The 24,573-nt window shown below is 43.0% G+C and overlaps 1 protein-coding gene across 2 annotated transcripts; it reads left to right on the top strand.

The window, feature by feature from the left end:
- Positions 1-455: 455 nt before the first annotated feature.
- LOC120570652 (period circadian protein homolog 2-like) lies at positions 456-21,213 on the top strand. 2 transcript variants are annotated; one of them, XM_039819131.1, is made up of 22 exons: positions 456-1,017; positions 3,402-3,953; positions 4,844-4,936; positions 5,198-5,352; positions 6,485-6,606; positions 8,953-9,154; positions 9,847-9,898; positions 10,157-10,299; positions 10,958-11,036; positions 11,248-11,354; positions 11,746-11,899; positions 12,008-12,116; positions 12,199-12,478; positions 12,969-13,128; positions 13,224-13,342; positions 14,188-14,394; positions 14,485-14,730; positions 14,860-16,013; positions 16,165-16,375; positions 16,511-16,742; positions 17,006-17,156; positions 17,268-21,213. In XM_039819131.1, exons 2-22 carry the CDS (start codon positions 3,499-3,501, stop codon positions 17,421-17,423), a joined length of 4,587 nt encoding a protein of 1,528 aa, XP_039675065.1. In that variant the 5' UTR covers positions 456-1,017; positions 3,402-3,498; the 3' UTR covers positions 17,424-21,213. The 2 variants fall into 2 exon arrangements, with proteins under 2 accessions (XP_039675065.1, XP_039675074.1); XM_039819140.1 differs by lacking the exons at positions 456-1,017; positions 3,402-3,953; positions 5,198-5,352 and having other exon boundaries at positions 4,842-4,936.
- The last annotated feature ends 3,360 nt before the right edge of the window (positions 21,214-24,573 follow it).

Raw genomic sequence — 24,573 nt, forward strand, 5'->3', positions numbered from 1 at the left:
AACTGGCACTTAACAGTCCTCAGAGAGCCCGAGTCCAGATTTCTGTACTGAACTATTCTATGGAGGCTTTTGGCTTGACAGGAGAACATAATGGTGTGCACTATGCCAGCATGTGAAATAATACAATGTGTCTCATGAGTCTGACAAACTGTCATGAACAGAATTGACACAAAGCAGAGTCCCATTCATCATAACAGGATGTAACCCCTCCTTCTCAAATGTTCTTCTCAATGATTCAAGCAAGAGTAGTGGTGGTTGGTGTTGTAGGCTAGCCTATATTTTGATAGCCTTCTTTATAATACTTTGTTGCGGTCATGCCTGTGCTGATAACTGTGCATTTACGAAAACCTGTGAAATACTCCAATCCTAGCCTGGTCCTAACAGACTCTCGTACATTTAATTTACTGAAGGAAAAAGAAAATTGAGCGGAAGTAGCCTAGGTGGGAGGGCGGAGCCAGGCTACTCCATTCCATCTCTCAAATAACATATATTCCTCTATTATGTCGTTAGATATTTTATCCGTGCATTCAAGCGGCATCACTGCAGTGCAATAATAGATGTGATTTGACGCAGGTAAAGTTCATATCGTTTCGTCCTCAGACTTTCCCACGTTATAACACATTGGATTCGGTGTTGTGGTAACTTCCTCAGTCTCACGCTGCACGATACACATAACATGGGACTCCACGTGCAGTGGATGACTTGTTTATATAACACGACGGACAGCCCTCTGGGCCAATGAACTCCAATTTTTGCAAACTCGTCATCTTCGCTATGGAAACCCGTAGTTTTCAGCCAATTGGGAAACGCTTAGAGCGGAGTCTGAATCGAGGTCGCTCGCTGAGCTCGCCGATTCGTTTAGTAGGCCCGTTCCGGTCCGTTCACGTGTCACGTCAGAATCCCGTCTCTCATTGAGGAATGCTGGAGTAAATACTGACCGTTTTATGCAATGTTCGGTTTTGCTTTAACAACTCGGCACCGAGGACAACAGAGAGGCGATTTTTCTCGGCAGTACAGGTTGGTTTCCTTAATTTCCACCTCTTAGTTGTAGTACGAATGCTTAGTTAAACAGTAAGTTGCGTAACTATGTATTGTAGCCTATGTATAACCCTTTTAAACGCGGTTCGAGTTTTTCTGTTTATTCATAAGAAAAAGGTCGGCTTCTGTGAAATGGCTAAAACATTGCTTTTTGGTCGCGGGTTTTGAACGATATCGTTACTTTTACATAACTGTGTCTGTACCGTGGATTGTAGGTCAACGTGTGTACGGATTTTTGAAAAGCAGGTCAATGGAGTTGGATGGAGGAAGAGATGTTTGTTCCCATTACAAATGTGTTTTTCTCCTATTTTCTTTAATTTAACCTTTTTATCTTGTGTAAATTGTCTATGATATAGGTCTACACATAATCCTTGACTTTTAAAATGAGCTGTTCAGTTTTCAGTTTTAGTTGGTGGGACTCAAAGAAAGCTTTGGCACATGCATTGCCTTATCTGAGAAATTGGTTTTATTTCAACATATTAAGTAGGCTTTTCCCGCTTGTGTCAAATGTAATTGGGTGGACTTAAATAAATAGATTATTTTACTTGCCAAGCAAGTAGGTTTATTTTTAGCTTACTACTTTACAAGGTGTTATGAAACAAAGCTACCACTGCTTTTGGATGCACTAAAGCCAAATCCATGTGACTGGAGCAGCATTGTATAATGCCTGAGAACTGTGCTAGTGTGTTAGCTAGGTGAATCAGTGCTCTAGCAGAGGGAGTTCAGTTTCACTATGTCACTCTTTTGCTCTGTTTTGAGAGTTACATGTGTGTGTGCACGTACAATTTGGGGAGAAAGTTGTCATTTTAACCTTCCCTAAAGTTAGAGGTATGTCAAACAGATTATGTAATAAAGAGAGAAGAATAGACAAGCTGAATGTGCACTCCTACATAAATAGCTGCACCCTGGTCTTGGGTAGGAGGAAAACATCAGGTCGACCTACCTGTTGCCAGTATTTCCTGGCTGAGGCTTAAGCAGACATAAATAGCTCCAACTACCTCTGGTGAATCTGGTCTGCTGCAGAGCTGATTAAAACTGTTCCTCTAGTATAGGTCTGGGCAATATATCGATATCGTGAGATGAGACTAGATATTGTCTTAGATTTTGGATATCGTAATATCGTGATATGACATAAGTGTTGTCTTTTACTGCATTTCAGTAAAGTGATGTACTTTTCTGAACTTACCTGACTGTTCTATTATTTGCCTTTTCCCCACTTAGACATTATGTCCACATTACTGATGATATTTATCTAAAATCTAAGTGTGAAGATATTTTGTTAAAGCACCAATTGTCAACCCTAGAATATTGCTGTAATATCGATATCAAATCAAGAATATCGTGATATCTGAGTTTCTCCATATCGCCCAGCCCTACTCCTAGTATTTTTGTCAGGTTTCTTTAAGAGAATAAATTAGATTGTTACACCCCTAAATGCTTGTGAATGGTCTTCTTTATTTTCTAGTTTGCCACAAGCAAGTGAAACTTAACTTGTCTTTACAATATGGCTCTCATGTTACAATCTTAGAGTTGGCAGAAGTTGTCATAAGGTCACGTGTAATAACTAAATATGATGTTATGACACAAGGTAAATGTTACTTGAGGGACTGTGCACATCTTTTTTTATATTGTTTTTTTTCGTTTTAGGGGCACTGCACTGTGTTACATAAGGCATCGTTTAGGCCTATTTGATCTAGACTAAAGTCAACATGGACAATGCATCGATACATCTGTTTATCATTGGTTTGTGTGCCAAGATCTGTGTCCTTGGTGTTAATGAAAATGCTGTTATTCTTGAGTGAGAACCATTTTCTCCCCAGCGATTGGTTGTCAGTTTTTCCTCCTGCCTTTAATTAGTTAATTTGGGAAGGGCCAGGTCATTAGCTACAGAGGAGACAACTTGAATGAATAGTACAAATTATTTTAAAGCATTTTGTCTTTCAAACACCCACGTTAGTCACGATGGTTTGTGCGAGGGGAAGGTTTTTGTTTGTTTGTCGTGTCTTCAGAGCTGTGTTTTTTTTTGTTTTTTTTTTATCTCAGTAGACTCACCTCTCATATAAAACAACTCCTTTTGGAAAATTCAACCAGATCAAACTAGTCTAGGTCTTAAGTTCATCTGGAAAGGGCAAACAGTGACCTATTTACGTCAGCCACTGTGGTATAAGCATAAGCCGATGTGTATCTGTCTGTCCTGCAGTGCCCTTTATATCTATCGTTGACTTTTAAAAGGCTACATTGGCTCAGATCAAAGTGGTGGCTAATCCCCATTGATTGCTGTTTGCTCTTTACTATTGATCTGCTATCTTAGAAGTGTAGCCTACTGTATTGTAAAGCGCTTGTGTTTTATTTTCCTCATATAGATTGCATCCCCACTCCTGAGGCATCATTTCCATGCTTCATGGCATTGCCATGTGGAAGGTAGCTTAATCTCCCATCGTTTGCCTTTTGGTCCACCCCATGTCTGAGGACAGTAATCCAAAGCACTACCTGTACTCAACCCTGAAAGGGTGCGAAAGGAACCGGGAAAGGGTCGACTTCCAGATGGAGGAAGAGGAAGGCTCTCCCTGCGGCTCCATTAGCCAACTTCACCGCATGGCCGACAGTTACAAGGGTTGTGGCGGACGGGATGGAGGAGTCGAACTGGAAGCAGAGTTGGGATTGGCCTCCGAGGGGAGCGACAGCAGCCATGAGCACCCGGCCTTGTCGGGCTCCCCGCACACCGACAGGAAGCGGCCACGCCCACCCTTACACGAGGATGTAGAGATGGGAGGCAGCGGCTCGAGTGGGAGCGGGACAGAATCCCATGGTAACGAGTCGCATGGCAATGAGTCCCATGGCAATGAATCTGTGGGCAGCTCAAATGCCAATGGCAAGGATTCCGCTTTCTTGGAGTCTTCATTGAGCAACAAGAGGTGAGGGCAAATCAAATCCCACCGCCATGGGGGAGCAGACCATCTAGGTCACGGAAGCAAGGTTCATTAAATGTGATATAAGGTCTATTTTCTCCTCTATGACTCATTGTTGGTCCGAGTCACTGTTGGAGTCCAGCAGTAATTGTCTCAGACTGAGGAAAGCAGTGGGTACGTTATTCCTAATTATGAGACAGACTACAAAAGACGATGACTGTTCATTTACAGATGACTGTTCATTTACAGATGACTTCGTATTGCCTTCAAAAGCAAAAACAAAATCTCTATTCAGGAAAAATGAATATGATGCAGGCTCTAAGTGGCGTAATTGTCCTGTTATCAATTATTTTTAGCGTGCAGTGTGTAAATGGTTGAAGACAATTAATTTAAAAATAAGCACCTTGTGAACTGTCTGAGAAGTATAGCCTGACCGAATCAAATCAGTTTCAGTTTTCACATTTTTCACTTCCCATTTTCTTTTATACTTTCCTTGTATTTTACAGTTTAATCATGCTTTAATTATCCCAGATAATAGAGTAAAAAATAAAATAATGCCTTTCTTTAAATATTGGAATTGTTCTATATAATGAAAAGGCACATTTAGAGAAAAGGGGTTGTTTACATTTAGTGGAGCACCACTGGTCCTTTTCTTGAACTGTGCCACTTGTTTTTACATTTCAAATCCAGAAATGTTTGACCCGCCTGTTTGCGCCTTGTTAGCTACTGTCCATATTTGTATAGTCTTATTTATACAGGGGATACACATGGTATGTTTGTGGCATTCTGGGTGAGTCCTAGACTCACTTTATAGTTGTAGTCTTATCTTATTGTTTTTGTAGTCTAACTGTTTGTGGTCCTCTGTCAATAACACAACATTCTGTTTATGGTTACAGCTCAAACTCTCACAGCCCCTCGCCGCCAAGCAGCTCCAACGCCTTCAGTCTGATGAGCTCCGAGCAGGACAACCCTTCAACCAGCGGCTGCAGGTACATATACATCTGTCATCTTACCTTACCATTTCATAAACTTCAAAAGGTTTGACAGAAAATAAACTAAGACAGTAGAAGGTAACTTACTTATTCCTCCTAAAATGAAAGGGTTAAAAGTTCTCCAAGGCAGACCACTGCCAATCAATCCAGTCATGCCCCATCCCTTCACATACTGGTAGCACCTTCCCAGGGTGTGACAGCACTAGTGAAACCATGTCATTTTGACACACGTGTATCTGTCTCATGCACGCCTTGCAGCAGCGAACAGTCAGCCAAAGCTAAGACACAGAAGGAGCTCTTCAAGACCATCAAGGAGCTGAAGACGCACTTGCCGTCGGAAAAGAGGAGCAAGGGCAAGTCCAACACTGTCAACACGCTCAAATATGCGCTGCGATGTGTCAAACAGGCGAAAGGTAAGACTCGCTTTCGTTGGCACTTTTTTTCAGGCTAACTGTAAACACACAAGCTATGACTTATTTCCTACTTTTCATTCTTTGTTTGTGATGGTGTAAAAAAAGAAAGAAAAACAACCTGCGAGAGCGTTGGGCTTGTACCCAATCAGATGTTGTCTGCGAACTATCAAACTGCCAGATACGGTTGACAATCGCTTAACTTCAACTGCAGTTGTTCCGAGTGACAGAGGATTCAAGGCTTTTAAGAAACAGTCTTGCAACACACTTACTTTAAGCCGCCTGAGCACAAAAAACAATGTGGAGAGCATCTGGAGACGAGTGCTGTAATTTATCGATGCAGAAGCAGTACATGATGAGAACACGATACATGAGAAATGTACATGATTTAGCACAGGAATTTCCCCAGTGTGGGATTAATAAAGGCCATCTTATCTCATCCTATAATATCACGGACACAGTGAATTGTCTCAGTCATTCCGTTAGAATGCCGGGTCGGAACTGGTTGTTTACTGTAGTGCGATGATAAAACAATGTTCATCATACTAATTGAGCCAAATAGCTTTAGGTAGTTCCCAGTAGCTAATAAGTACAAGACGGCTGTTGCTTCAGTACTAAGTACTATGTGTTATAAATGTTAATTTTCTCTAAATGCCAGTGCTTTTTTGATCTACAGAATCTGATTTTACAGAGCATACATTGCCAGAAGAATGACTTGTTCAGATGAAGGCTGTAATATGTGTAAATAATAAAATAATGATTCAACTTTAGCAAGTTTTGTCTTTAAGCTTTTTGGGGTGATATCAATAGTGATAATAATGGTCCAAAATGATGTGAAATTTGCATATATTTAAGTCCAAAACCTTCAAATGGGTAGAATGATTGCCTCTTGCAAGTTCCACCAGTTGAACACGCAAAAAGCAATATAATGTGCCGTATGAGGGTGGTATATGATCAGCGTGTGGTGGTATTTTGTGTATGGCATGGGTGAATGCGGTCGCTCCGTATATTTCTCATGCTTTTTGGACCTTTGCCACCTATAAGCATGATAATTATAAACTTTTTTTTTTTTTTTTTACTCCTACTGTATGTGATATGCTGTCTACATTGATCCATCTTCTCTTTTTCTTTGCAGCCACTGAGGAATACTACCAGTTGCTGATGATTAATGACAGTCAACCGCCAGCGTTTGATGTATCATCCTACACCATCGAAGAAATCAACAGCATCACCTCTGAATACACCCTCAAAAACACTGTAAGTACCTCTGATCTTCACCTCACAATAAGGTCAGCATACATTTGTTTCTACATATGAGTAGAGTGGTTTGAAATCTGTGAATATAGTTGAAGAATTTGTATTTCAAGTGAAATGTACAAAATAAGTCATGTCTCAAATGCTGAAATCTGATGATGTTTAACAAACCAGGGGTAATATACAAAATATATCAGTGCAACATACAAAATATTGTGAGAAATGTTAGAGCAGTGGTGAAAGAAGTATTCAGATCCTTTAGCAGTGAAAGTACTAATAGCACACTGTAACAATACTTGCATTGGAAATTTTACTTAAAGGTGCAATATGTAATATTTACAGCTAGTGTTTAAAATAGTTACTGCAGTACAAATTCAAAATTCTGGAGAGAGTCGTCTCCCCCACCCCTTCCTCCCCAGACTCTTAAGTTCACGCAGGTTGCCAGGCTGAGACCGCAGCATTCACAACAATGTTGCTAGATGCTAGCCTCACATAGTGCCCTATATTTAAAGAGTGTGGCCAACTCAAATCATGGGCGCCATATTGGATACCAACATCAGATGACTCTACAGTGTAACCCTATGGGGCGGATATGCTGTCTTGAAATAAATCGCTTATTTTCACCTTAAACAGGCATATACATCATGTTATTATCAATGTTTGTCATTATGTAAAAGGCCCTTACTGAAATATTCCAGTGTATATTTACCTTCTATATCGTAAATGGGCCTCTAAAAAATGCCCATGTAGTGAGTGACCACGTCGCCTAATAAGTCTCTTAGCAATGTTTACCTTTCTAATGTCCGCTAGCATACAGGCTAACTATAGCTAGCTTTGTGTGTAACATAACAAAAACCCACCCATCTCAGAGGAGCGAAGCTTAATATTTCATTCAATAAAATTATGGTACAAAAGGAGCACTAACGCCACAGGTCTTATGTTGACAACGTGGACGCAGATATAGGAAACTCCGAAGGCAGTCGTCATATTTAGCTACCTAGCAGGCTAGGCTAACGCTGTTGCGCTAACATTAGCAAACATCGGCATAGCTGTCTAAACTTGTGAAAAGCCGAACAACATCCTCGTCCAAGCTGTGTTTCACTTTCCCTCCAATATTATTATGAAGATAATAAAGACACCTGGACTCGGTCGAGACCAAAAGCCATAGCTGTGGCTAGATCACAAGCATTTAGGTACATGGAGTGCTAGCGAAAAAGCTAACGCTAGCATAAGGCTAACTTCAAACTTCATTCATTTCTAAAGCAGTGTTAGAACTTTTTTACACATTAACAATGGTATTACTATATTTGTCCTATGTATTTTATTATAATATCGAAGAGAGAAATTTACCTTTACCTCACACAATAATGAACAGCTCCCATACTTTTTGCCTTTTTGCTTCAAGGGGGGACTTGAGAAATTTTTTGCTGCTTCCCTGTCTTTCATTGCAGCCAAACGCACAACAGTTGGGCATTTTTTCAGTGATTTATGTCATTTTTTAAAATAATTTATTAGATTTTTCCACTATTCCCTGCACTATATCACTGGGAATCAGATAAATGTTGGTATCAAACATGGAGTCCATGAAACACGTGACCACCTCGGAACCAATCGCAGAACGGTATGCTCAGAACATTCGATTCCCTAGCTGGCCACACTCTCTAAATATAGGGCACTAGCCTCACATAGCCAGACATTACTTCACAGCACAGTGGAGTAGCTAACGTTAGATGCTGGCTATATTGACAGTCATAAAAGCCCATGCTCATGCGGAGCTCTGTACTCAACTAACAGACACACTTTTATAGCTTAGAATTACAGTAGGAACTGCTAAAAAACCCACAACCTCGCCGTCCTCTCCACCCGATCGACACACTTCCTCTGCTTTAGAATTACGATAGGAACCGCTAAAAATACCACTACCTTGTTGTCCTTTTCCACCCGACTGAACACACTTTATTGGCTTAGAATTACGGCAACAATCCCTAAACACACTACAAACTCAAGGTCCTCTCTTCCCAATTTACAGCCCCCCTCCCTCAGCTTAAAATAACTCGCCGTTGTCGGCTACGGCCGCTGAACAGGCTACATGTTGTAGACAGCATTTTTAAAACGCAGTGTCGTTGTTGTTGTTTTTTTATAATTGTTCATTTATCGTTATCGAGGTAAAATGTGCAATTAATCGTGATTTTGATTTTAGGTCATATCGTGCAGCCCTAAGTACAAGTACCTCAAATGTGTACATAAAGTAAGAGTAGAGGAAATGTACTCCGTTACATTCCACCATTGTGTTAGAGGATACATCTTCAGTGCTTTGAACATCTTGAAAACTTCTCTTTTTACCGACAGGATATTTTTGCTGTTGCCGTCTCACTCATCACGGGGAAAATTGTTTACATCTCGGACCAGGCGGCGTCCATCTTGAACTGCAATCGGGACGTGTTTAACAATGCCAAGTTTGTGGAGTTCCTGTCACCTCAGGACGTCAGCGTGTTCTACAGCTTCACCACGCCTTACCGCCTGCCCTCATGGAGGATGTGCACCGAAGCAGGTACCAGCTATACCTAACTGGAAATAGTTCTTAGCTTCAACTGTTTTTATGTAACTTAAAAGTCATTACAGATTTGAAAATGTTGTCCCAATGAAATAAACGAATATTTATTTATAACTGGGCAGTGCTGTTTCAGCTCTGGAGTATGGTCTGGATGCACTGGCTTATCATTCTGGTGTAGGGTTTATTTATTAAAACCGATCACAATCGTCTTGGGCAGCGCTAAGCCCCATGTGCAGCAACGGTCACTCAACAATCCTCTAAAAACAGCTGCATCAAATTATGCAATCCTTAAATCGGTTTTCTAGCTGGTTGTTCTTTTAATGCTACTCCTTTGTCCATCAACTTTAAGTACTGTAGTTGATTCTGTAGTCTCACTTGAACAGCTTGTGGTCACTTGGGGGTTTGGGCTGTTTAAGTAATGGCTGAGCAGCTTTTGTTTTTTACATAAAAGTTTTTCCTAGAACTTTGACTGTAATGAATCTTTAAACCTCAGTTCCATAATTGTAGATAACTCTCACAGTGCCTCTCTTGCTTTTTTACCTCTTCCCTTTTTGAAAGCGAGACAGACTTCTGTGCTTCTGTCAATAGTGTGTTGAATAGAGATGACTAACCGATGGCTCATTTGGAAGCAATCAATCTAATGCATTTGGTAATGTATTCATCCCACCTTCTCCCTGTCTCTTATTCAGACTCGTCTCCCACAGAGTGCATGCAGGAGAAATCCTTTTTTTGCCGCATCAGGTGAGTGATAGCAGCAGGCGCCTTCTCTGATTCAGTTTCCTGCTAAAACAAGCTCAGAGTCAGGCAGGGTTAAGAGGATGGTTGAGAGGAGGGAGGAAGTCAGCAGCTGTGAGCTTTTAAACTATCTCTGTCCCATCTAGTGGTTCAGCCATTCAGGCAAACTGAAGTTTATTTTTAAAAACCTCTTTAGGTAATACTCCAATAATATGAAACCGTATTATAATGGTGTGTGTGTCTGGGTCTCTGTGTGTGTTGTAGTGGTGGTAAGGAGCGTGAAGGAGATTTGCAGTACTATCCTTTCCGTATGACTCCATACCGGATGAAAGTCCAGGATGCTGAGCTGGCTGAAGAACAGTTCTGCTGCCTCCTGCTGGCCGAGAGGGTGCACTCTGGATACGAAGGTGAGGCGTGTGACCACAACCACATGGTTTTACACACATTTCTAATGTTTATTTTACGACATTTCCTCAAGGCCGTTTTACAGTTTTGCGTAGGCTCCACGCAGAGCTCTCGCCATAGCCTACATAAGTGGCCTGATGTTTATACTTGTGCGTGTGTGTGCGTTGAGCCGGCATGTGCGTGTGTGGGGAGTGGATGATAGAGCGAGAGAGAAGTGAGAGAGTGACAGCGATTAGCTTTGGAGTGAGTACGGACTCTAGAGTCCTAGTGAGAGAAACAAAGTGTCTCCCCTGTGTTTTCTGACCAAGGTGGTAAATCTGTAGCAGAAAAAGTTAACCCTCTCCTTGATTTCATGTTGTTTATGGAGAAGGAGAACCAGGAAATGAGCCGGGGGGAATGCAACGCTACCAAGCCACTGCCGAGCGACGTGCATCGCTGCGACGTGTAGTTAAATATTTTTTCGAGAGGTGCACGTCATGCTATGGCGTAGGGTCCGGCATAGACGCAGAGGGGTCTGCGGGGCTACACCATCGATTTTACGCACGACTATAAAATGGCCTTTACTGAACCATATAACGCACAACCATATTTACTGCTCTTAACATTTGGGCTGCTACAGAGAGCATTTGCTCATTTGTCTTTTTTCTTCTCTCTCCACAGCACCCAGAATTCCTACTGACAAGCGTATCTTCACCACCACACACACACCCAACTGTGTATTCCAGGATGTGGATGAGAGGTGAGTCGACAGAGCCCCCACCCCCCCACAAACAACACACACGCACACACACACACACTAACACACAATACACACATACAAAACATTACAAGGTATCACATCGTGTGTGCATCTGTGCTCCTGTGCTGCTGCCCACTTTGTTAAAGTGAATGTCTGTCTTTAAAAAAAAAAAAAAACTGTCTTTAACACATTCTTGTTGTTTCTGAATCAGGGCTGTTCCTCTGTTGGGTTACCTCCCTCAGGACCTGATTGGGACCCCTGTGCTACTCAATCTGCACCCAAGTGACCGACCCTTGCTGCTGGCTGTGCATCGGAAAAGTAAGAACTCGTTTCATTCACGGTCTTGTCTTAACTGATGGGGCAGAGGATCAGTTTTTATTTTTATTTTTATTTTTTACTTTTATTTATTCAGGGAAGTTTCACTGTGAGAAAGCCTTTCTTTTGCAGGAACACGCTGATCACATTTGCACAGTTATACTCACCTGGAAGCTGCCCAGTACAACCACAGTCTGATCTGCTGGCCACTGAGCAGCTCCACTGGGGCGGTTGGGGTTAAGGGCTTGCTCAAGGGCAGTTCAATGGTGGTATTGAGGGAGGGGTAAGGGCTCGCTTCTCTAACCTTTAGGCCAACACTGCCCCTGGTGCTTTAAACCATGCTTTAAACTATTTATGTTGCTCAGCTCTCACTCACACACGCTCTACCTTTTAGTTCTGCAGTATGCTGGTACGCCATTCGATTACTCCTCGATCCGTTTCTGTGCGAGAAACGGCGAGTACATCACCATTGATACCAGCTGGTCCAGCTTCATCAACCCCTGGAGTCGCAAGGTCTCCTTTGTCATTGGCAGGCACAAAGTCCGCACGTGAGTATACCCAATGCATTGTTTTATTGTAGTTACGTTTTTTTGTGGTTTGTTAGAACATATTTCACTTTGAACATTCTAGATGACTGTGGTCTGTGTGTTTTGCAGGGGTCCTGTGAATGAAGATGTTTTTGCAGCACCAGCTTTCCACGGAGGGAAGATCATGGATTCAGACATCCAGGAAATTAGTGAACAGATCCACAGGCTGCTACTCCAAGTATGTACCAGCACACACTAGACGCCCCCTTTAAAACACATTTGCATGTGTCCGTTTCTGTAACAACCTTTTCTATCTTCAGCCGGTCCACAACATGGGTTCTAGCGGTTATGGTAGCCACGGCAGCAATGGTTCCCATGAGCAGCTGGTGAGCATCAGCTCGTCGGGCGAGAGCAACGGGAACGTCGTGGCTGGGAACCCAGCGGAGGAGACAAACAAGGCCAAGCCTTCCAGGACGTTCCAGGAGATTTGTAAAGGGGTCCACATGCTGAAGAACCAGGACTCCCAGGTCTGCCTGCGCTTCCCTCCCCCTTGGCCCTCACCGTCGCCATCCAAGCCTGAGCAGAAGAAGACCTCTGACCGTGAGTTCACTTTAATTTCACAGGTGCCATTCTGTGGTCGCTTTGAGTCAAAGTCATGACAATCACAGGGAGAACATTTATTGTAAGTGAATACAAAGGTTGAGCACACAATACACATCTGTCAGTGCAAATAATCACAAAAATAAGTAACTACAGTAAGCTACAATGCTGAAGTGGCAGATCACATTGGTAGAAATTCTGTGTTCTTTTAAAGTATTTTTTTAATGCACATTTTCCTCAAGAACTTTAAACAAACTCTCTAAAAATGTCAGTGACTTAGTCAGCTGTACAATATGTACTTGATAATCTAAGAAAAAGAGAGCAAATGTGTTATAGGTTTGTGGTCCGCTCTGTGTTTACCCGTCTTTACCTGCGTGCGTGTGTGTGTCAGATGTCTGTCTGTCTGTCTGATGTCTGTCAGATGTATGTCTGTGTGTGTGTCTCTCTCTCTCTGTCTCTCTCTGACATTTTCCCTTTCCTTCCCCTCCAGCAATAGTGGCAGCTCAGAAGAGTCCAGCGTTGCGTTTGAAAGACTCAGCGCCCCCTCTGCAGGTCAGAGACGGTACTGCAGCCAGCATGGAGGACTTCACCTGCAAGGACCAGACTGTCTGCTCCTACCAGCAGATCAGCTGCCTCGACAGTGTCATCAGGTAAGCCGTGGTGTTTGTGTCCACGAATGATGATAGTTTAAAGCTCCCGTGTATGAAGTGTGCACTCTCTGATTTAATCCATTTCTGCTACTCAGGTACCTGGATAGTTGTAATATCCCCATCACAGTGAAGAGGAAGTACCAGTTCTCCAACTCCGATGATGACAAGAAGGGCTCAGAGGATGGCATGCAAGTGCCTCAGGACACAAACCCAGGCATGTACACACCATGCATCTGTGTACATATATACTGTACATGTCACAAACCATCCAGGGTATTAGATCCAATGTTTTGCTAAGAAAACCCCTGTGTTTTGCATTATCATTGTTGCCTACATTAGCTTGGGTTCACTTGCTTAAGCCTTTGACCTCTGCAATAGAAAAGGTCCGCAAGTGCCTACATTGGTATGTTTGCTTATTGTGATGTAATTTCTTGGGGTATCTTCAAATGCTTCATATCCCTAAAATCAAGCTAAAAGGTTATGTATAAACCATTCAAATAAATAAAAGTATTATAATTGTGTCATAAATGAATTTTACTAAATGAACACACAAAACATATTGATCCAAACGATTTCTAAATGTAGAAACATGTAAAACATATTCTTAACACTCTGAACATTTTTAAGTTTTTGAGATATACAAATTTTTATGAGCAGAGTGTAAAGGCGTTTTGATAGTTTCATCTGCAGTAGAAATGGTCCACCTGCTGTTTAGCACTGGACGTCACGTAACAACCTCTCGCGGGCATTACGAGGAAATACTGTCGCCATAGCTAGTTATCAGCTCATTGTGGACCGGATGTCACATAATGTGATGGCGTCATCACGAGCGTACAACAAACTGGCATGAAAGACAGAAGCCTTAGCTTTCTGTTGCAAATAAAGGAAGGCTCTAGCTTTTATAGTTCTTATTTTAGACCGATTTAAACAGAATCATGTAAACAATGATCTTTAGCGGCCGCCTGCGGGAATTCAGTTCTTTGAGGGTTACCTAACAAGAGTTGGACTGTAATCATCTATGGTTTTGCGCTAACAGAGGATTGATTTGTCCCCATCCAGACCCTTTGATGCTAGATGCTCAGCCAGGCCTGTCAAACATGAAAGCACTTAAGAAGCCTTCATCTGGGGCAGTGGCTGTGGTGGGAGGCCCCCTGGCACCCCTCACCCTACCAAGCAAGGCTGAGAGCGTGGTGTCAATCACCTCACAGTGCAGCTACAGCAGCACCATCGTCCATGTGGGAGACAAGAAGCCTCAGCCAAAGTCTGGTGGGTGATGTTGAACATGCAGGTTTTCATCCAACTGCTGGATAATAAGTTCTGTTTGAGAGATGTTTATGGCTCGGATTTGTTCTACAGAGATCATCGAGGACGTGGTCGAAAGCCCTGCGCCCCCAGCTCTGCCTGTCAGCGTGGTGTCTCCCCCCAGCCAGGAGAAGGAGGCCTACAAGCGGCTGGGACTGACCAAACAGGTGTTGGCTGCACACACCCAGAAAGAAGAGCAGGCCTTCCTCAATCGCTGCCGAGAGCTCTGCAACGCCAGGACCTTCCAGAAGGACTGTTTCACATATCACCACAAGCAGAGAGGTCCAGCCAGTGCTGAAGGTACGCAAGGTTTAATAGTAACCACATAAAATAAAAATTATTGCCAGAATTCAATTGCTTTTGCTTTTTTTTTTTTTTTTTTTTCTTTCTTTTAACCCTACCCTCTGACTTTTCCATCTGTCATCTCAGAATCATCTGGTCTACGAAGTTCTGCCAAACAAGGCACCACCAGGCCTGAGACTACTGCCAAGAAGGGCAACCGCAACAGGAAGACCAATAAGCCACGGATGAAGCATCCTGATTCGTCAGACAGCGCCGTATCAAACCGCAAACCCCGGCCTCCTCTCCAGGGTCTCAACCAAACCTCGTGGTCCCCATCAGAGACATCCCAGTCAGCTTTTAATGTCTCCTACCCAGCCATGGGACCTGCCTATCCGCTCTACCCCACTGGACCTGCAGCCCCAGCTCAGGCCCCCTGCCCTGACCCCTCCCTTTCCACAGGCTTTGGAGAGGGGCAGAGCACTCAAGCCCCACCGACTGCCGCTCCATTTGGCGCAACCATTGTTACACCTGTGGTAGCTCTGGTGCTACCCAATTACCTCTTCCCCCAAATAGGACAGTTGGGTCAGATCGGGCAGCTGGGGGCTCCTAGACCAGCGTTTTTCCCTGAGCAGACCCAGACGCAACCTGCCTACACTTCTCAGCAGCTCTTTCAGCCCCCACAGCCAGGCTACGCCATGCAAACACAACCCCCCTACACCAGCCAACCGCCGTTCCCTGTGCAGACTGCCTTTACCCCCCAGCAGCCATTCCAAACCGCTCACACCCCCTTCACTACCCCGCAGCCTTTCCAGGCCGCTCAGACTGCCTATACTACCCCGCAGCCTTTCCAAACCACACAGACCCCCTACACTACCTCGCAGGCTTTCCAAACCGCACACACCCCCTACACTACCCCCCAGCCTTTCCAGGCCCCTCAGACTGCCTACACTACCCAGCAGCCCTTTGCTGCCCAGCCTTCTTTTCCAGTGCAGACTCAGTTTATGGCCCAAGCCCCATATCCTGCTCAGCCCTTCCCAATGGCCATGGAGCCCCAAGAAGGGGCGGCATCACGTTCCGCCACCCCAGCCTCTGGAGCGAGAGAGCCCGTCACGTCCCCGCAACTGTTTGAGTCACGTTGCAGCTCACCCCTGCAGCTCAATTTGCTGAGCACGGAGGAGGGACAGCGCTCAGTAGAACGGCAGGACAGCGCAGCGCCCCTTGCTGGATGCCACGGCTACAGTACAGTAGCAGCATCGGGGGCAGCTGGAGCAGCAGGGGAGAAGAACGAAAACCCCCAACAGGTGAGAGTCACAATGTACCGAGTTAGAGAGAACATATTTTTGATTTAACATCAGAACTCTGTGTTATTAAGGTTTCAACCACTCATATGCACACCAACACGTTCACATAAAGCCTGTGACAGCGCTGATGGTTGGCTGCCTTGTGTTTCAGGTGGAGTCTCCAGAAGATCGGGCTCACAGTGACGGTAACTCCTCATCCTGCGACTTGCTGGACATCCTGCTTCAGGAGGACTCCCACTCTGGGACCGGATCAGCCACCTCCTGGCCACCTGGCTCCATGGCCTCAGGATCGGGCTCAGGATCGGGCTCAGGCTACAACGGCTGTGGTACATCAGCTAGTGGAGCTTCTGGCAGCAGAACAGGTCAGTAGAGGAACACCCAAGCTCGACAGAATGGACTTAACTTTTCTTTATGCTACTTCATGATATTAAATTTGAAATAGTCTATTAAAAAGTCTTATTTTTGACTGTTCCCTGTCTCTCTAAAACTGTGTATAGGGAGCAGCAACACCAGCAAATACTTTGGCAGCATTGACTCTCTGGAACACCACTCCAAGGCCAAAGCCAAGACGAGCAGCAAAGGAGGCTCTGAAGGAGGCCAGTCGCAGACCAAGGTCTCAGTCCAAGGCGAGGGAGAGCTTTTCATCAAAAATGTTCTCCAGGAGCCCCTCTGGCTGCTGATGGCAAATGCTGATGACAAGGTCATGATGACATATCAAATGCCATCCAGGTGAGTCACTGACTGGGTATTATTTTAGGGGTTAACAGGATTTCAAACAAAGGCCCATAACGCAAAAAAGAAGAGAGCCTAGTGCAAAAGTCATTCAGATGTAGTCAATTCATTTTACAATGGAGGCCCTTCTTTCATACTGATAGTGTGCAGATTTCTTTGACTGATTACTTGGTTGTTACTTTCCACACTTGCAGTGAACCATTGTATGTATCAGTCTTGTTGGTAAACTGTAATGTGTGTGTGTGGTCTGTCACCCATAGGGACATTCAGAGGGTTCTGCGAGAAGACAAGGAGAGGCTGAGGCAGATGCAAAAGAGCCAGCCTCACTTCTCCTCAGACCAGCGACGAGAGCTAATGGAGGAACACCCCTGGATGAGGAGGGGAGGTCTACCTGCTGCTATCAATGTAAAGGTCAGAACCACGCTCAAAAATGCATATAGATATACATACATATACAGATTTAGTTGTATGGAAAGAGTCAAATTGAAATATATTTAATATTGGCCGTGTTTATGTGTTAAGGAGTGTATGTACTGCGAGGACGCCGCAGCGGCCCCATTCGAGGAAGACCTGTCACACATGGAAATGGGCGAGCTGGGCGAGGAGCTGAGTCAAGAGGTCCAGAACGCCCTAAGCCAATCAGAGGAGTCTCAGCCTCAAGCAGACACTGGCTGCTGAACGTGCACGCCACCAGCAGGGGGGGACACACTCGACCAGCCATGGACCTTTGTGATGCGCACACACACACACACATTGTAAATGTGAGACAAACAGCTATGTGCCTGACTATCTTTACAAACACAGCATTAACTCAAGCACAACTCTGTGTTGCCATTGTGGTGAAAATGAGGATGTGTGCTGCTTGTGTGTTGTGCGGAGGACTGCTGCTGAAGTACAGTTCTTGAGCTGCCCATACAGGGGGCAGTATCGCTTTATGTGGGTCTTTGTATACATGACCCTCATAGTATAGTCCTTTTGCCAGCTCGCTCACACACACAGCCTCTCTCTCCCTCACTGAAAGAACCTGGGCACAGCCTGTGTAGTTGGTGACCTTTGGCCTACCAAATATTTTTATTTAAAAAATATATATATTAATATATTTCATTGTTTCCCATCCTTCTTGTCAGAGGCAGAGCTTTACAGCAACATGAGCAATTATTATTCTAAAAAAGGTAATAGTTAATGGGCATCCTTTTAAAAATCTTATAAATATATTTGATTTTAAAGCATTTTATTTTGACAGTATAACTGTCTTAAAATAATTACAAAATGTTAACAAGCGCATGTTAAAATATCTGCTGCCAGTTATGTTTTCTTCTTTTGCCACATGGTCTTATTCAAGCCCCCTCAAACCCCATTTGTTTTCCCATTTTTGACTATGTAGAATAGTTCAGTCAGGACCACTTTGTCAAAATAGATTCATTCATCTGCAATTTGTTTTTGGCGGTATGGCTCTGTTCTGGGGCCTCCTCGCACTTCCACGTGCATACGTGGAAAGCATGAGGCAGGGCGAGCACAACGCCCTGCCCTTCCACGTGCATGTATGGAAAGCCTTAAGCGGGGAGAGCACCGACAGAACAGAGCAGCATCAATGACAGAGACTAAGTCAGATAACATGAATTTAAAAGGAGGAGCTGGGGGTGGAGGTGGGTTGCAAGCGCTAGCAGAGATGCAGCAAGCTAGGCTAGATAATAGGCGAGCTTGACTCTGTGACCTGCCAGAACTTACACTATGCTTCATTTGTGGTGCACGTTGGATGATGTAGGCTGGGTCCAAATGAAGGGAGCCCCACCTCAGTATAATGGGCGAGTTTTTATCTCCCTACTCCTCATCAAATTGAGTATTTGCAATATCCAGGCACAGAGCAGTGGTTGCACCTGACTCAACAGGCCGCAGAATGACACACAGGCTGATAACTTTCCTAAACTGTGATACATCGCACAAGCTATTCATTTTATTATATTTTTTATTTTCTACCAGATAATGTATCTAGAATAGATTGATTTCAGCTAAAGCCAAATCCATTCCACTAAAAGGCAGTACTTGTTTGGAAAAAAAACCATAGACCTTAAAAATAGTGGACATAGCCTCAGTGCTGTCACCAATTGGTTTGTGGACTGACGTTTTGAAGCCAGGAGTTTGCATTGTGGCCGTCACAATCTTAGTATTTTGGAGCCAGAAGTGACCACGTTCAGCAGAATGTACGACAATGTAAGACATTTCTAGGCGACCAAAGTGTTCCAATTAACTTTGATGAAGTGAAAACACACAGTGAGAGGGTCGCAGTTTAAGATTAAAACACAGACAACTTCCAAAAACCAGTTCACAGTTGTTTTAGTGTATACAGTGCCATGAATATGCATTGCTTAAGCCTCTATCATGATTGACAAGTCGGCGTGTAGCCACGCCCCTAAAGCATCCCCTGCTTTATTGTCTTATTTTAAAATAAATGTGACCATAATTTACTAAATGAACATCATAGTGTATTGAAGACGACTTGGAACGACCAATTGAGGCCATAACCTTGTTAGGAAAATGTTTACTGAGATAATAAATCAAGTGAAAAGTAGGGTAATTTCCCTATAGACTAATATAGAAACCGACTTCTTTTTGGAGCCAGTGGAGTCGCCCCCCTGCTGGAAATGAGGTAGAACGCAGGTCTTGGGCACTTCTGCATTGGCTTCACTTTTCAGGCACGGAAGTTGCCGATCACTATAAACTGCAGGATATTTGAGTCACTTTTAGTTGACAACTATGAACTGGAGTTAGCTAGTCCTTTTCACAGAAAAACTTCAAAGTGTTGTAGGTCTCTGCAGAACCTTAAAACAGCACAGGTGCTATGAAGCAGCAGGCGTCATCACAGATTTAGAAGCTGCTGAAATACGTTTTGTTATATGAAACAATCAGCAGCACAAATGGATACATTAAAAAGCAGAGAGTATGGTGGTTGTCCTCTTGAATAGAGGCTGCAAATCAAGGTCCAAGCTGAAGAGAAGTTGTATTCAAGAAGTTTTTATTGTATTCAAACTAGGAAGGTCCTTGGGATTAGCGTTTCCCATTCACCTCTAATTTCTATCTTTAAATTATATATTTGGTTTTTAAAACAATGGTGTATCTATGTATGTTGTACAATATATGTTGAAAAAAAAATGTCATGAATGTATTATGTAACAAAATGTATTTTGTTTTTATTTTATTTTTTTATTTTTTTTTAGTACAAATCAGTGGGGATTTATACATTATGCAAAAGGACATTGTCTCTACTTGCCTCCTCTTTAGAGACATTACCTCTGCTCATTTTCTCACACATCTCTTGAACTGGTTTCCCACACGGAGAAACCTTTTTTTTTTTACAATATTTCGAGCCCCAAAAAAGGAATCTAAATCATAAGTCTCTGCAGGTGTGTGTGTGTGCTGCAGTATAGATCCTTGACTAAATTCAAAGCTGATGGTCAAAGCGCTGTGTACTTAAAATCAGCCCTTAAAATAAATAAGCAAACCAGGGGACGCGTTGCCTAAGGAACCTTCTCTAGACCCCTGGGTTACACAGGAAGCGGTGACACGCCTGCCCTGCATCTGGTCTTACCATGAAGTATTAAGGAAAGCGTTGATCCACAGTGGCTTCATGTAGTCGAGGTAAACCGTAGGAGAACTCGGAACAACTCTGGTGCTACAGCAGGGTGAGGCAAGGCTTAGGAAGGTAACCCCGACTGGACCAAGAACATCTCGCTGACGGAGTTTGTTTTCAGGATTTTCTCTTTTAATTTCTCGTTCTCTTTTCAGAATGTTTTCTATTTTTCTATTTCTTTCTCTCTCGTGTGTTTTGTTTTGTTTGGCGAAGGTAGGAGTTTTTGAGTGTCTTTTGAGACGGACCCTACCTCTAATAAAAACCAGGTCATGTTACTGTAAGCAGAACATAGCACATGAATGCATGTGGGCAAAGCGCAATGGAGAATGTGGTCAGATACTTAACTGTAAGGGATTCCAGTGAGTGATGGGCTTTTTCAGAGAGTCTCTGCCTTTTTAGTTTGTGGACTCTTCTGTCTGCTTTCTGTATCTATGAATGAATACACAGAGAGGACCTGCGTCTGTCACCGCCTTCAATGTCTATCTGTGTCTCTTTTCAAAATAGATTGAGGGGGGCCCACAACGCCCACCTGTGTACAAACCCTTAAGGAAGCAAGACAATGCTGAGAGTAAGCCAGAGAATATTTAAGCCTTCATTCTCAAAGGGCCTCGCTTAGAGGGAATCCATTTTTTAAATGAATTACAGACTGGTGGGCTTTTGGAAGCACCCTGCTCTGTAAATGCATACACACGCTACTGGCGCATGATGTGTATGATCATGTACATTTGTGTCATTTGCCACTGTATGTGGTATATTAAACTAGGACCGTTTTGTGCATTTTTTTGTAGGTAAGATGATGTGTTTGAGAAACAATGTTGTAATAAAACAATGGATATATAACTGGTGTGACTCAGACTTTCTTTTGCTCATTGCTCAACATGTCAAGGTCATACATTGTTGGCTGGAAGAAGAAAGAAACTGAAAACACTGATTGGGAAATAAATGATAGAATGTCAGAAAACACTCAAATGTACTGTATATCACAAAATCATTGAAGTGATGTCTTCCGATGTCTTATTTGTCCGAACAACAGTCCAAAAACCAAATATGATGATTTTACCTTATTTTCAGACCAAGGAAACCAGCAAATTCTCTCATTTGATAACTTGGAATCATCAAATGTTTCATACTTTTGCTCGTAAAATAAGAAGTATTCGATTGCCAAAATAGTTGCAGAATATGAATAGTTATCTTCATTTTTGTTCAATCTACCAATTAATTAATTCGTTACAGCTAAACAACCGGTGGCTGGACCACTGAGTGGACCAAGATAAAGCTGCCTATCAAGCCGGCTGGGCCAGCCACAGTAGTTCAACCTGAGCAAACAATGACATATTTATTGGGCTTCCTCGGGAATGCTTGCCCAATTGTATGGCATATTTCACCATGTGTTTAGGCTAACATGAGAGTATTAGTGAAGTCAAATCAACTCATGATATACTTAATAATATACAGTAGAGTGACAAAAGCCCTCTGGTCCAGTAATTTATCCATGAAGAAATCCTTAAAAGCTGCTGTCATTATCTGTTATTGGCACTGTGCCTCTTTCAGAAGAAAGCTGAAACATTTCATCTTTTCGGATGCATTAAATGTGGTGCTCCAGAATGCATTTCTAAAACGTTGGGACGCTCACAAGAAACAGATTTTGTTTTTTAATGGTTTATTTTCTCACACTTAACAAAGCTTATCAAGAGTCACAGAAGACTTGTTACAACTGTTTCCAAAGGCCTACTGTAGTTGTACTCTCTGGTAAACTGACTACTATGTGTACAAGTTTCCCTTTAAATGATATGCATTTTCCTGCAAAGACAATAACTTCAACTACCATTTTAGATCGATGTCATCCCAAAGCTTGTTTTTAAGTGACAAGATAAGAAGGGAATTGTATCAGCACATAACCGCTGCTGCAGCAGCCGCTGCTGCTGCCCAGTAGGAAGTGATTGTTCTCTCACAGTCAAAGACATTTAAGAAGAAGCCAAGGATGACAAGGTTCCCTGGGGATCTGTTTCAGCACCATATGCTCGCCTCTGCCCGTTGAATCACTCTCACGCCAACTGTTGCATTGCGTTGACCTTTAACCTCAGAATTCATATGCACGGTCACAGCTGATGCATTTGGACCCAAAGGTCCTCCCCCCTGTCTGAGTTTTTTCTTTTTCTTTTTCCCCGCTTAAACTAAATCTGGTAACGTGGTCAGCCTGTCATCTGTCGTTTTCAGTTAAGTAGCAGATTGTGGTGACATGCAGGGGAAGTATTCCAACAGTCAGTCACTCTGGTTTGTACATATATCCTACCAAAAACTCACCATTTCATGTCATATCCTAAGCGGGATTGCCTTACTTCCCATAGTTCTATGAATTTGTAGCAGGGAAATTGCAGTTAGTTTGGCTATATTTTTTAACGGTTAGGTTAAGGCTTTATTGAAGGTTTCAGTTTATTGAGGTGTTGGTCTGACCACAGAATGGGGTGTGACTGTAATTTAATTTAGCTGAGTCCTTAAAATCAACATCCACACCCATCCACCCACCTGCTTCCGTCAATATACCCATACATACTGGACACATGACACACTATAGGGTTACAAAAAATTACAATGACTGGTTTGTTTGGGGACTGAGCATATGTTTATGGATATTGTACACTGTAATTAAATTTACTTGTTTGAAACACGGTTCGTCTGAAATCTACAAGAGACCAAAATGATCCAAAGGCGCAAATCTTTCAGTGAAAAACAGCTGTCCTATGGATGTAAAATTATTTGGGATTTTGGGGAGAACTAATCATTTCATCATGGCTCACTAATTAACATGGTATATCTCGGGTTTGGTACAGATTATGCAACTGAATATTTAGGCTAATTAGTGAGTTTTAGAGATGCTGGTGCATAGGTGTGTTTTGTTACCTTTGGACAGAACCAGGCTAGCGGTTTTCCTGTTTCCAGTATTTATGCTAAGCTAACCTGTTGGCTGTAGTCTATATGTAACTGACAGATATGTTCAGAGTGCATATTGATCTTCTCATCTAACTCACAACAAACAAAAACAAAAAATCGATGAAGAGCATTTGCCAAAAACTTTAACTACTCCTTTAATATTCTACAAACAAAAATTAGCTTATCAAATATGCATCGTTAAAGATTAAATTCAACAGCATATAAAGTAGGTAAAGGTAGCTCCACCTCGACCAGCTACAACATTAAAATGCTGAATAATAAAGCAAACTTGAAGGGTTCATAGGTTTATTCATTAAATCGTTTATTGAGCCATTTTAGATTAATCACAGGCCAACAATTGGTTAAGTTTTGGGTTGCCAGGTTGTAATGGGAATATCCTCCCTTGTAACATGGCCTTTGCTTTTACTTTGGATAAATCCCACAATTCTCTGATTACTTTGGATTTTGTACTTGTAGGTGGAGTATTTTTCATTGACATATTTTTATTGAATACATTTTCTCATCACTGGTCTATGCTATTAATTCCCCACTACCTCCAACAAGGCTGCACCCCTGACAGAACCATGTCTTTACATGTCATGATCAAGTGTGAGTCATAATGGAGTGTGTGTATGTGTGTGTGTGTGTGTGTGTGTGTGTGTGTGTGTGTGTGTGTGTGTGTGTGTGTGTGTGTGTGTGTGTGTGTGTGTGTGTGTGTGTGTGTGTGTGTGTGTGTGTGTGTTGGTCCCTTTGAAGAATCTGAGCCTGCTTGTATCCTTTGTAGTGTCTTTTCAGCTGTGCGGGCTTTTGACGCTCCTCTGTCAAATTGTCGCAGCTTTGATCACCGTGTCTCGTCCGCTTCAATGTGTTTCCTCCGACGTTCACACCCAGGTCCACTTTGTGAACACCCACCTCCACCTCCACCCGGGTTTGTTAATTATCCCTTCAATGCTCCAGGATCATCTGACAATAAACGACGTGTGATTTTCACCATACATTAGGCCTACACGTATAGCCTTTTGGTCTGGAATAGCCTTTTATTTCCCCCCGGGTGAATTCACTTTTCCATTTTATATCAGGAACTGAGTTGTTGCTCTGCGTTGTAGGCTGTTCCAGACACAGTCCAGACAGGATCTAACAGTACTTTGTTAATATGCTCATTGTATCTGAGGTGAGAGTGAAGACATTTGGAGAGGTGCGACTCTTTCATGTGCGCGCACGCACCGCGCGTCCTCGTGGTGAGAAAGGACTGCAGGTCGGAGGAAAAGG

This window comes from Perca fluviatilis, chromosome 2, assembly GCF_010015445.1.
Source record: "Perca fluviatilis chromosome 2, GENO_Pfluv_1.0, whole genome shotgun sequence".
NCBI lineage: Eukaryota > Metazoa > Chordata > Actinopteri > Perciformes > Percidae > Perca > Perca fluviatilis.

Excerpts from the sequence above, each read along its gene's own strand:
- LOC120570652 (XM_039819131.1), top strand. The coding sequence starts at position 3,499 with ATGTCTGAGGACAGTAATCCAAAGCACTACCTGTACTCAACCCTGAAA. Across the intron at positions 11,355-11,745 it reads GCTGGCTGTGCATCGGAAAA|TTCTGCAGTATGCTGGTACG; the intron begins GTAAGAACTCGT and ends TCTACCTTTTAG. Across the intron at positions 13,129-13,223 it reads TGCCTCGACAGTGTCATCAG|GTACCTGGATAGTTGTAATA; the intron begins GTAAGCCGTGGT and ends TCTGCTACTCAG.